We start from the raw sequence: 13,019 nt of genomic DNA, 5'->3' as shown, positions 1-13,019 counted from the left end.
CACTCTGAGATAATATTCATAAGACAAAAAGTTGAAAAGAGAAAAAGAAAGAAAGAAAACAAGAAGAGCACACCAAAGATACCACACCACACAAGTCCAACATGACTACATGAGCAATGACTCATCTTTTTGTAAACTTTCCACATTTTATTTCTTGCCAAACAAGACATGCACAACTATAAATAACCCAAACAACCACAAAGATCTAAACAATATCTTAGTTTCAAATTACAAAAAATCTAACTAGCAAGCTACACATTGTGTCAATACATGGAAGAGAACAACGTTGTTTTGTTGGATTTCTGGCCAAGCTCATATGGAATGAGAGTGAAAATCGCGTTGGAAGAGAAGCGAGTTTCATATGAATGTAGACAAGAAGATTTTCAAGCTAAAAGCTCTCTCCTTTTAGAGATGAACCCGGTTTACAAAACGATTCCGGTTTTGGTTCATAATGGAAAATCCATATGTGAATCACTCAACATTGTTGAGTACATTGATGAAGCTTGGAACCACAAACCTTCTCTTTTGCCCTCTGACCCTTACAAACGATCCATAGCCAAATTTTGGGGAGATTACATTGACAAACATGTAAGTTATATATAGCTCTGTGTGTGTGTGTTAATGTTCAATGCTTCAAGCACATAATTTAGTCAAAGACTCAAAGCTAGCTATACAAACATTACTATTTTATAACTACAATCTATTTTTAATTCTTTATCTAATGACTTAAGTTTTTATAAATAGTTTTTTATAGGCAATGTTAATAGTCAGTTTGTTAATTAGGAAAGAAAATTTTGTTAGTATTTGAAATCAAATTTAATTTAGGCCTCATTCTTAAAGATCGTTGTAACGTCTCAACTCATACCACTGAATTAAGCATTAGAACACAAGTTTTATAGATAGTTAGTTCTTAATTTTATACCAACACGGTACCTCCATTGCATTAGGGAGGGGTGCCTTTCTAAGGTCTAGATTATCTCGCGGCCAAATTCTGAAACCAGAGGGTTATTAATAACAAAAAAATTGTTAATTTTGCGTATGTACAATAAAAATTCTCAACATATAAAATTTTAAAAAGAGTTGATTAATAGGATATAATGTTTAATTTATTGGATTCTATTTGATATAGGTATACAGCATTGGAAAGAAGGTGTGGACAGGAAAGGGTGAAGAACAAGAAGAGGGTAAAAAGAAGTTTATAGAATGCTTGAAGACACTAGAACAAGAGCTTGGAGACAAGCCATATTTTGGTGGAGAGGACTTTGGATATGTTGATGTGGCTCTTATTCCCTTCACAAGTTGGTTTTACACCTATGAAACATATGGGAAACTAAGTATAGAGGATGAGTGTCCTAAGCTTGTGAGTTGGGTGAAGAGGTGTATGGAAAAGGAGAGTGTGGCGAAGTCACTTCCTCACCCTCACAAAATCTATGGTTTTGCAATGCAATATAAACAAAATCATGGGCTTGAATAGACATTGTTGTGGATTGGATGGAAAATTTGGAGAATAATTAAGCACAAAGTAAAATAAGTTAATTATGCTGTCTTGTAATAAGTCAATAAGGCATTGTCACCTATTAGTTACTTTTATAATGCATCAATTTTTTTTTAAGAATATGTTATGAATTTAAAATTGATTTTGGAATATTTGGTAGCTCGCTCTCGATTAAAATTAACTTTGTGCCTTGTAATTTAAAATTAGTATATGTACGTAAAATAAAAATAAACTAGTATATGTCGATTTCAAACATGAATTTTACAGTTATACATATATGTGGCCATGTGGGTTAACTTGTTAAATGGCATTTGTATCTCACACCAAAAGTTATATTAAAAGATGAAGGCACCAAACAAATATATAGATCTACTAACTTTGGTAATGTAAGATTCTAATACAATTTTAATATTTACTCACCAGTAATAAAAGGAAATAATAACGAAAGGAAATGATGATCAACATAAATGAAGTTTGATAACGGAGTTTCTCGTAGGTAGGTCTCCGATGGTAGAATTCGTTACAGCTCGTTTCTATTCGATTAATGAATGAATTAGAGTTTCGGTGTTACAAGCTAGGAAGCACCAATTACACTAAATTATGTCATTTTTCCAAATTTTTATCGGTGTCGACGTGTCAGTGTCCGTGACGTGTCATGTGTTCGTGTCTGCGTTCGTGCTTCATAGGTTACAAGTAGTATTTATAATAATAATTTTACGGTCGTAAATATCCCTTCGCTTCCACTACAAAAAATTCGGCCTTTATCCACAGTTTATTAGCCACGGTTGCTACGGTTGCTGTGACCGTGGGCATTTAAGTACATTTGCTACGTGTTTAACGGTGGCTGAGGTACCGTTTGCCCTAACTTTTTTTCCTCTTTTTTTGAGCTTATGCAAACAGCTTATGCAATATAAATTAGGTTTTATGTTATTTTATAAGTTCATACTAGTCAAAATTGTATTTTTATATGTTATTTTATCATAAACTACCTTTAAAAGACTTATAATAATACATAAAAAGTTACAAAAACTGTTTGTGAAAAAAAAAAAACTAGGTCAATCGGTGCGTAAGTGTTTTTGTCTATTTTTCAACAGGGCTTTATTTTGGATTCTCCCGCGTTTCTACTTTCATTTTCCCAATTTCACTCTTTTCCCCGTGAAATTCCCCACTCTTCAACAGTGTCTTGTGTGCTAACTTAAAAATTTGGGTGTTGCTAACGAGTGCCCCCGGGGCACTCTTTATTTTGGATTCTATTTAAAGAAACTTTTTATTCAAAAAGTTAAACATTACAATTTTCAATGCGTTGACTTGACGTATTCCCATAAAAATTCTATAAAAACTTACTATTTAAAACCTTAAAGAGTGCCCCGGGGGCACTCGTTAGCATTTGCCTAAAAATTTATCTTCTCATCATCATCATCATTATCACCATATGTTTATTATTGCTTATTTTGGAGTATGCTATGCCTAATAATTGATTACTATTCACTCATCTTGTGTGCTGGCTTTCTCTAGTTAATTAATTCAGTACCTTATGATCAATTTGAAAGTTACATAATATGTTTAATGAATTTTAGGGAGTTCAAAGAAGCTACCAAGGTTGGTGTACTTTGGACCGTAAACACAGAGAGGTACAGTCATGTTTAAGAATGGAATTTCATAATGATCACTGAAATTGAAATTCTTGACCACGTTAGTCTTTTGGGTCGATCAATTTAGTCCCTAAAATTGTTCTGTAAGGGCTAATGTGATTGAGTATATTCAATTTCAGATATCGTTTTAAAATTTTGTTAATTATAGGAACATAATTGTTCCAACCTTTATGTTTTATTCTCTTTTTTTGTATATTTTTATGTTTTTCTTATCATTGCATCGAGTTGATTTTTGCGATGTTTTCTTGTAAGGTTGCTCGGTACAAGTCTGTTGTGCAGGTTGTTGGCATTGATCCTAATCCGCAGATGGAGAAGTATGCTCGATCTTCTGCTGCATCGGCTGGACTTCCACTCTCAAATTTTGAGTTTATACATGCTGTATGTAATATTTCAAATTCTCACTGGTTTTTAAGTTATATTAATCAGTTATAACCCTTTCTTACCATGCTATAGAGAATTAATGGTCTAGGTGGTTATTGCTTGATATTCTGATCAAAATCTGTAGTTATAATATGAAGCACTTTCTTACCATGATTGTCCTTGTCCGTGCTTCGTAGGTTGGTTGGTTATACTTTTAGTTTTAAGGGACAAAATGTTTAATGATGCTTTCTTTGTTTGTTCTTGTAAGTTGTATGTGTGTCTGTGTTAATTGATCTTTAAAATGTGTTCTGTTTGGGATTTATCCACAATCACAAATAGGATTTATCCATAATTATGATTTTTTGCACATGCTACATCTTACGGTGGAATGTAAGCATAGTTGTAATCTCTTAACATGTGATTTGTATCTTCCATAATCTCTTTTTTATTTTTGAATAGTGTAAGAAAAGAAAAAATAATTTCCCTCCGCTAGCTCAGCTCCTCGGCAGCCCCCAACCTGTTTCTGATACATATAAGCCACATACTCAACAAGTAAGGATAAATTCTATACTTTATCTTATTAGTGGATAAATTCATTCATGTAATTTTTTTTTGAAAAATATTTTCAAAGCTAAAAATCAATTGTAGAAGGCAAATATTACACCGTGAGTAAATCACACCCCGCTAATAAAATATCGACTAATAGGATGATAAAGTATAGAATCTATCTATGCATAATCACACAGATACAATTTTAAGCACAAAATTTCTCCATAACTTGCACATCTATTAGATCACAGCTAACTCAAAAAATGTTGCAATAGATATTAAAATTTGGTCTCTTTAAACAAAGCATTGCTAGTCGCCAATATAAATTAACTAAATCCAATTTGTGCAATAGATATTCAAATCTTCTTTTGACTCTACGATGGCTAAATTACACCACACTTTATTGTAGAACCAATTATTAAAAACTAAATTATTGATGACTCCCCCATATGATAAACTAAAAAAAAGAGCTAAGACTAACATACATTGTTTAATCAATATTATTACATCCTATTGCCACTAATTTAATCATATGATCAACAACTTGCTCATGTGCGACAAATTTTATAAATAAACTAATATAAATGACAAATGATGGTAAGGAGGATCACGGTTCGATTCTTCTCAATTGCGAGGGGTTGAAATCACTTGATATCAAAACTAACCTCTGAACCAGATTAGGTGATCCAGTGGACTGGATACGGGTGATGAAAACAAAAAAATGATGTCGTATTAAACAAGAGATGTAGTTATGCATTATTACAGTTAATTGTCACTATTTAAATCGCATATGATCAACAACTTGCTCTTATAAGACAAAATTTTATAGAAAATAAAACTGACAAATTAAATGACACAAGGCACTAAAAAAGTATTAAACAATGACCAGAGGGAAACTCAAAGTCTATGTGTTCACATTACGGTTGAAGGTTATGCTTTATATATTATGACGGACTCACAAGGACTAACAGCTTTTTTCTCATCAATCATCTCACTCACAAATATTAGCAAATTGAAATCAAAGATACATACAACAAAATGTGTGATCCTTGTGCAAGTGTCTTTTCCTGTGCTCGTGAAAACTTGCTTCCACTAGCCCGTAAACATTTGTTTCCACTAGCCCTTGATCATTTGCTTCCAATCCTAAAGGAAGGAGTCAACATGATTAGGGGTATCCCAAATGACGAAATTGCACAAATGAAACATGAACTTGAAACCATCGAAGAATTCATCCATCAGGCAGATAAAATGGCTGATGCCGAAGGAGACCATCCAAGTGATGATGGAATTGGAACTAGAGAAAAGATCAAGCAGCTGATAGAAGCATCTTTTCGCATACAAGATATCATTGATGAATATATAATCCGCGAGGAGCAACAATTTCCAGATCCTGGATGTGCTGCTGGTGCTTCTGACTATGTCAAAACTAAGTTTCTCCGTCTCCAAATAGCCCATGATATTCATAGCATTAAATCCCAAATTAATGAAATGAAAGAAACATGTTTTGAAACGGATCATGAAGGATCAAGCAGTTTTGTTTCAAACCTGAATGATGCAACATCATTGCAGAACCTTCGAGATGATCCTTTTTACTTAGATGAAGCTGATGTTGTTGGCTTTGAAAAGCCAAGAGGCATATTGATTGATTACATGGTGAAGGGAAGAAAAGAGCTCACAGCCGTCTCCGTGGTAGCAATGGGAGGGCAAGGAAAAACCACTCTTGCTAAAAAAGTTTTTGACAGCAAAGAAGTCATGGGACACTTTGAATTTCGTGTATGGATCACGGTGTCACAATCATATGATATAGAAGAGTTGCTGAGATACATGTTAAAGGAGCTTTGCAAACAACAAAATGTCCATCCTGAGATCATTCATGAAATGAAAATTCATGAAATGAATCGACGACCATTAGTTGAAAAGGTGAGAAACTACTTGCAGCAAAAAAGGTACGTTGTCGTGTTTGACGATGTATGGAGCTTAAATTTTTGGGGTGATATTAAACTTGCTATGATTGATAACAAAAAGGGTTGTAGGATACTAATCACCACTAGGACCATGGATGTTGCCACTTCTTGTAGGGAATCTTGTTTTGTTGAAATTCTTGAACTCAAAGGTTTAAATGATGAACACTCTTTGAAATTGTTCAATAAGAAGGCATTTCATGACTTGATCGGACGTTGTCCGGAAAATCTTGTTGCTATATCGTCTAAAATTGTTAAAAAATGTGATGGATTACCACTAGCAATTGTAGTCACTGGTGGTCTTTTATCATGCAAAAATAGATCATATGTTGACTGGTACAAGTTTAGTGAAAATATGAATTTAGAGTTAAACAAAGATTCCAAGATAAACAAATTGTTAGCTCTTAGTTACCATGATTTGCCTTACAACATCAAGTCATGTTTCTTGTATTTTGGATTATATCCAGAAGACTGTATAGTTCCTTCAAAGATGTTGACTCTACAATGGATAGCTGAAGGGTTCGTGAAAGAAGATAGAGGAAGGACGTTGGAAGAGGTTGCTGAAGGATATTTAACAATGTTGATCCATAGAAGTTTGGTGCAAGTAGTTTCAATCACTATTGATGGAAGAGCAAAAAGTTGTCGTGTTCATGATCTAGTGCATGCAATGATCCTTAAAAAATGTGAGGATTTAAGTTTTTGCAAGAATATTAGTGAGGACAAACAATCATCTTTGACTGGAATGGCTCGGCGCCTATCGATAGCAGACAGTTCTGATAATTTAATGGAAAGTATTGAAAACTCACAGGTTCGATCACTGATTGTTTACAAACCAAAAAAAATATCTCTATCCTTTGTAAGGAGAATCCCTACAAAATACAGGCGGTTGAAGATGCTTAATATAGATGATGATCGATTGCATGATGTTCCTGAAGACTTGCAATGTTTGAGCCACTTGAAGTATTTTAGATTCAGAAATGGAAGGGGTAATGACATGTATTTTCCACTTCCAGAATCCATTGGCATGATGGGGAACTTAGAGACCTTGGATTTAGCAGATACATATTACTATGAACCTATGCCGAAGGAGATTTGCATGCTTAGAAAGCTACGCCATTTTATAGGCGACCAACTGGATTTAATTCCATTGAAGGATGGTATTGGAGGTATGACATCGCTACAAACGCTGCCTAAAGTTTATTTTAGCCCGTTTAGAGCTGAAAGGGATAACGAAGTAGTAGAGCTAATCCAAGAGTTGGGAAAGCTAAAACAACTAAGAGGATTGGTCTTGCTCAATGTTAAGGAGGAACATATGAGTGTCATATCTTCCTCAATCAATGAGATGCAACAATTGGAGATGTTGCATATTACGAAAATCAACGAAGATACATTCATTGATTTGGATTTGAATTCACCCCAACCGATGCTTAGCATAGTTAAACTTGATGGTCGGATGTCAAAGAAGTTTCCTGAGTGGATTTCAAAACTTCAAAATCTTATTGAGCTAAGAGTGCAACTTGTGGATTCCATGCAAATGGATGATGCAATGAAATTACTCAAAAGTATGCCAAGCTTGCTGTCCCTCAGTATCTCCTACCATTATGATCAAATTGGAGTTGTTGAAAGGTTACATTTTCAAGATGGATCGTTTAAGAATTTGAAGGAGCTACATATTGTTTTTTTCCTTGCCTTGAGGTACATACTTATTGACGAAGGTGCGTTGGGTTCACTAAAAGAGCTCCAATTATACTACATCCCCAAACTAATGTCATTACCAACTGGCATTCAACACTTATCCAAGCTTGAAGTTCTAAGTTATTCATATCCCAATGAGGAATTTGAGGAAAGTATTGCTTTAGAAGAAAGAAAAGAGCATTCGATCTTCAAGCATGTGCTCTTGAAAGAATTACTCCCTCCGGACATAAATCTAAACAACACACTTTTTAGATTATTTGAATAATATAGTCCAGATACATCTATTATTTAATAAATCTAAAAAGTGCATTTTTGTTTATATTTGTGTCCGGAGAAAGTATTAGATTAAGGAGCTAGAAATATTGAGAAGGAAAAAGAAAATAAGGTATGCTTTTATTTCTGTAATATTTTTTTTTGGTAAACTAAAGTATTTTTTTCCTAATCCCCTATTCCCCTGTAAGAATTTTAGTAATATTTACTGTTTAGTCATCAAAATGCAATATTGTGTAATTTTAAATGTTTTTGCATTATGAATAGTTTACTCAACAACCGATTAAAATTAGACATTTAAATAAAATTTACAAGTGAAGTAATTAAAATTAGACATTTAAATAAACATTTAAACTGTCTAATCGATGCTATGATTGTGTTTTATACTGATAATTTGTTGGTAACTGCAGGTGATGGCTATCAATACGTGGATGGAGATTCAAATTTCTCCAAGTGGGTGACATTAATTGCTTCTTTCTTGCTCCTCTTTTGGCACTTGCCCTCTTCAATAAAAAAAATTGTTGTTTTTAATTATTGTTTTTATATACCTACTTTGTTTTATTATTCGAGAAAATTGAGTTGTTTGTAATTGTAATGTATAATACTATGTTGTGAGAGCTTTCATTTGTATCTAAGACATTATTACATTAATTATTACGAGTCTTTAGTTTCTTATTGCTCACTTGATAGTGACATTTACATGAAACTTTCAAAAGGGTTTAATTTCCCTAATTCCAATAATTTAGAGTCTCGAAAAGACTACTCCATCAAATTGAATGGGTATGTTTGGTATGAGAGAAAAAGGGAAATAAAAACACAGAAATCAATGCAAGTACATTCATTGGTTTCCGTGTTTTTATTTTTGGATTACATTAGTCCAAGTACATGCATTGATTTTCGTGTTTTTATTTCTCTTTTTCTCTCCTATCAAACAAGGCCAAGTCCCTCTATGGACTAAAACAGTTTGGACGTATGTGGTATTAATCACTTCATTGAATATTTGCTAAGGGTTATAAAAATGACTCTATTTGTCCATGTATTTTTATAAGGGTTTATCTATCATGTGCAAATTTGCACACGTTAATAAATTCAAAATACTCCCTCCGGTCTTTTTTATAAAGAACACTTTGAAAAAATCACACAGACCAAGAAAGCACAATTAACATAGTTATTTCGTTTAATACTCTTATAAATTTAAATTTATTCCATATATACCCTTATTTAATTACTCTTATTTCAACTAACTTACTTATTTTAAAATTCTCTCTCATAATAAATAAGGGCACAAGTGAAGTTGAACATTTAAAACATTTGAAAATTGGTCAAGGTTTCTTATAAAAATGACCAAATTTTTTCTCCAAAGTGTTCCTTATAATAAGGATCGGAGGGAGTAGTAAGTTTATATTGGAACTTGTGCATTTTTATATTAAATGTATAATTTTTTAATAAATAATAATTATTTTGCAATAAATAGTTACTAGTTTTGATTACTTTTATAATTGCATGTTTGGTTTTGTGATAACACAATTTATTTCTGAATGAATTGTTTATGCAAAATTGATTTTAGTTAAAAATGACTCAAATATAATTTTTATAATATCGTTTGAGCTTGTAGGTTATAGTTTATATTTTCTTTCATTTTTATAATTATATAACTACTCACTCAAATTTTAACTACCCAATCAATCAAGTAAATAGGTTTTTGTAAAATATAATTATGTACTTTTAAGTAATTTTGTATCTACAATAACTAAATTTATCACTTTAACTTTAATTAAGTAGTTTTTCAGCTATAACTATAAGTAACCAGCTATTAGTTATCAACTAACAAAGTCTAAGTGTAGACAAGACTAAATCGGGTGCAAGTAACATTTTATTTTACAATGGGCCAAATTAGGTACCAAACAAAAAAAGCCCAAATAGTTAACTAGTGAGTTGTGACCCATTCAATTCAAACACCCTAATAATCGGCAAAACCCTAATATCCTCTCAGCCCTCTTATAAATACCACATACTGTCTCATCACCAAACACCATCTCATTCCTAACTGCAGCATTTTTTGCTCACATCACATCCTCACATATGAATCATTCTTAGTTTCATATAAGATTGTTTATGTTTATCTCATTATTATGATTATGCTTATATATAATTTAGGGTTTTAGAAATTATTGATTAATCTGTGCACAATAAGCCGATGGCCTGGATTTATAAATGAAGGAATCATGGTTATGTGCACGGAAATTGATTTCTTAGGTCCGCATGTCTGCTCTCTATGATCTTTGACTTGATTTGAGGGCCTGGTAACGACCTACATTTTTTTCCATAATTTTTTATATATTTTTTTATGAATGTTTGGTACCAGAGCGGATATGCCAGAATCACGGTGGTGACTGTTACGGTGGTTCTGGTATATTCGCTCTGATACCAAACATAGACTGCATCTCATTTGCCTGTGATGTATGAATATTTGTCCGTACCATCTGAGATTCTCTTTTAGAGTTCTCTGATCGATAAACCAATTCTTGAATCTGAGGCTTCTTAATAAATTTTTATGCTTAATTTCATTATTTGTGTTTTTTCTGTTATATATATGAAAAAGGCAACAATTTAGAGTCTCTGTTTTGCTTATTCTATAGCGATTTCAGTGCTGTACGTTGCCAAAAGAAATTGGGATTGATAATTTTTTGCATTTGTCTTCTTAGACTTTTGCGTTTTAGATGTTCCTACAGTTTCATATATATGCCAAAACTATTTTTTTTTTTGTTTAAAGAAGGACTAGGATGAATAATGCTTTATTTCTGACACCTCTTGTATGAGATGAATCTTGATTCATCTTTGAGCACATTAAGCAACTCTCTGAGTCCTTGTTATTTCAATTCTTCTTTTGTTGATTCATCAGCCTAATATTGCAATTCTTTGATAATCGATTATGTATTTCAATGAATCTATCATTAGGCAAAATCAATGATTTGTGTATGAGTATTTTATTCATGCTCTCTATCTTTAGCTCCGGATATTCATATAGGATTTTCCGGTGACAAGATAGATACAACTTTCCTCATAACCTAAATTAATGTTTCAAATATCATAGTTGTTTTAGTTATGATTACTATTTAATGTATGAATTGATCTGTGCACAATAAGCCGATGCTCTGGATTTTAGAATGAAGGCAGCATGGTTATGTGCACGGAAATTGATTTCTTTAGGTCTGCATGTCCGTGCTCTTTGATATTTTATTTGATTTTAGGGCCTGGTAACGACCTACATTTTATTTTATGTTAGTCTATGTGGAAATTGATCATGAAAAATATGGTTAAATTTTACTTATGCAGCAAGAATCTTTATTGTATAAGAATGGTGTAACCAATGTTAAAAGCCAATTCAGAATTCACATGCTACCGTAGTGATTGGAATATCCTTGGTTAGAAGATTGAAATAAGATTGGTTATAAGATTGGTAAAAAGGCCAATTCAGATGTTACAAAAGACAATTCAAAGAACAAACCATTGTTGTCCAATCAATTACATTGCCACTGCAAGTGTAGTTCATGTGCCAACGATAGGGACTGCTTAAGAATTTCAAATTCTTTCGGTGGATCAGCAATACTATTCATTTCACTTACATCATCTAACTCTTGTAAATAACATTGTGATTGTAACTGCTATTTGAGTGCAATAAATCTGCAAATGGCTTCTGAATATTTGTAGCAATGAGTAGTTTGAGAATTGCATCATGATAATTGGCCAGAAGTTACTTTTGTTAATATCTAATTATTCCATGCTGTCAAGTGTAGCTTCAATTGGGTAAAATGAAACCAATTCATGTTTCTAAACACTACAAATTCCTTATAAGCAAAAAATCGTATGATTTGAAGTGACACAAATGGTTAGTGAAATCTTGGATTGTGATTTTCATTCTCTGAAAATAATGATATTGTCGTTTTGGTGGTCATGTTGAGTGAGGTCTTTTGTTCCACTGTGGAAACGAAAATTCTATTACTATTAGAAGGATTTTGTTCTCGGACAAATATGTTTTCCATGATAAACTAATCCAATATTGGTTCTGCAATTCTCAACTCTTTTACCCAAAACAATACAGCTTCATCCTACCTATTAATTCTTACATGTGTTCCATTTCTCCTACTTCCAATTTGTTTTATCATCATGAAAGCCAAGACTTGAAATTCAAAGTACATTCTAGCATTAGGACATATAATAAAACTAAAACTTGAAAATTCCATTTTTGCTATTCGTCCTGAACTTCCAATAAATCAGATTGGCCCCTGACAAGTTAGTATGAGAATGAAGCATGTTGTGAAGAAAGTCATGAAATAGTAGTTTTATTTGATCGAAAGGAGTGAATTGGCAGATGGACATGTAATTGATGATAGTATAGCATCATTCCCATGTAACATACAATTGAAAACGGCACAGTGAAAGGGTGGGAGGATCACCAAAACATCTGGAATTTTATAAGGTTGATTTGGCGCCCTCTATTGCATAATTTCAATCTACCCCACTATTTCAAATTATTTTTATATAGGGCATTTTTGTCCCTCATTGTGCAATTCGTTGTTTATCTGGTCCCTCACTAAGGAAAATCTAAAATATAATCCCTCAATGTGCACTCCATTTGTCAATTTAGTCCTTGGCATTACATTTGGCCGTTAATTGAACAAAAAAGCTGATGTGTCAGTTTTTAGGCACACATTGAGGAGCTGAGTTGGCAATGAGGGACCAAAGTTGTCCACCCATTGCTTGTTGACGTCCAATCTCTCTTCCATGATGCAAACCAAGTGATTCAATTCCTTCATCACTTGAATTTGTATGTCATTCAATCAAATTGTCAACCCATACAAAGTATCCACAACAACCATAATCATCCTACAATGAAGTTTGTTTTTGTTCTCAATTTTATAAACTCAAATCACCTTAACCTAGAATTATGAGGAATTAAAAATGACACATGTGAAGAATAGAAGTAAAAATTACCTTGTTAATTGCACATGTGAAGAATGCCCTACCCATATTTGC

General features: G+C 32.8%; 2 protein-coding genes and 4 non-coding genes across 7 annotated transcripts; all 6 read left to right on the top strand.

Annotated features, from left to right (window-relative positions):
- Positions 1 to 211: 211 nt before the first annotated feature.
- On the top strand, positions 212 to 1,762 carry LOC123916321 (probable glutathione S-transferase parA). The gene is made up of 2 exons (XM_045967757.1): positions 212 to 588; positions 1,130 to 1,762. The coding sequence occupies exons 1-2, from the start codon at positions 271 to 273 to the stop codon at positions 1,472 to 1,474; spliced, it is 663 nt and encodes a 220-aa protein (XP_045823713.1). The 5' UTR covers positions 212 to 270; the 3' UTR covers positions 1,475 to 1,762.
- Positions 1,763 to 2,922: 1,160 nt separating this feature from the next.
- On the top strand, positions 2,923 to 8,612 carry LOC123916944 (disease resistance protein RPM1-like). 2 transcript variants are annotated; one of them, XR_006812338.1, is made up of 3 exons: positions 2,923 to 3,126; positions 3,400 to 3,525; positions 8,393 to 8,612. XR_006812338.1 is itself a non-coding variant. In XM_045968533.1 (3 exons), exon 3 carries the CDS (start codon positions 5,095 to 5,097, stop codon positions 7,975 to 7,977), a length of 2,883 nt encoding a protein of 960 aa, XP_045824489.1. In that variant the 5' UTR covers positions 2,929 to 3,126; positions 3,400 to 3,525; positions 3,967 to 5,094; the 3' UTR covers positions 7,978 to 8,088. The 2 variants fall into 2 exon arrangements, 1 of the variants encoding a protein (XP_045824489.1); XM_045968533.1 differs by lacking the exon at positions 8,393 to 8,612 and adding an exon at positions 3,967 to 8,088 and having other exon boundaries at positions 2,929 to 3,126.
- Positions 8,613 to 10,194: 1,582 nt separating this feature from the next.
- On the top strand, positions 10,195 to 10,301 carry LOC123919236. The gene has a single exon (XR_006813145.1). It is a non-coding gene; the product is annotated as a small nucleolar RNA snoR100 (small nucleolar RNA).
- A 131-nt stretch (positions 10,302 to 10,432) lies between these two features.
- On the top strand, positions 10,433 to 10,522 carry LOC123919251. Its single transcript, XR_006813160.1, has one exon. It is a non-coding gene; the product is annotated as a small nucleolar RNA snoR117 (small nucleolar RNA).
- Positions 10,523 to 10,758: 236 nt separating this feature from the next.
- Positions 10,759 to 10,848, top strand: LOC123919219. Its single transcript, XR_006813129.1, has one exon. It is a non-coding gene; the product is annotated as a small nucleolar RNA snoR1 (small nucleolar RNA).
- Positions 10,849 to 11,147: 299 nt separating this feature from the next.
- LOC123919234 lies at positions 11,148 to 11,255 on the top strand. Its single transcript, XR_006813143.1, has one exon. It is a non-coding gene; the product is annotated as a small nucleolar RNA snoR100 (small nucleolar RNA).
- The last annotated feature ends 1,764 nt before the right edge of the window (positions 11,256 to 13,019 follow it).

The sequence above is a fragment of the Trifolium pratense genome, linkage group LG3 (genome assembly GCF_020283565.1).
Source record: "Trifolium pratense cultivar HEN17-A07 linkage group LG3, ARS_RC_1.1, whole genome shotgun sequence".
Classification (NCBI taxonomy): domain Eukaryota; kingdom Viridiplantae; phylum Streptophyta; class Magnoliopsida; order Fabales; family Fabaceae; genus Trifolium; species Trifolium pratense.
The sequence above is the reverse complement of the archived record's forward strand: the minus strand, read 5'-3'. Positions and strand labels throughout refer to the sequence as shown.

Bases quoted from the DNA above. Each gene is read 5' to 3' on its own strand.
- LOC123916321 (XM_045967757.1), top strand. From the start codon at position 271: ATGGAAGAGAACAACGTTGTTTTGTTGGATTTCTGGCCAAGCTCATAT. The intron at 589-1,129 runs GTAAGTTATATA...TATTTGATATAG, and splicing joins GAGATTACATTGACAAACAT to GTATACAGCATTGGAAAGAA.
- LOC123916944 (XM_045968533.1), top strand. From the start codon at position 5,095: ATGTGTGATCCTTGTGCAAGTGTCTTTTCCTGTGCTCGTGAAAACTTG.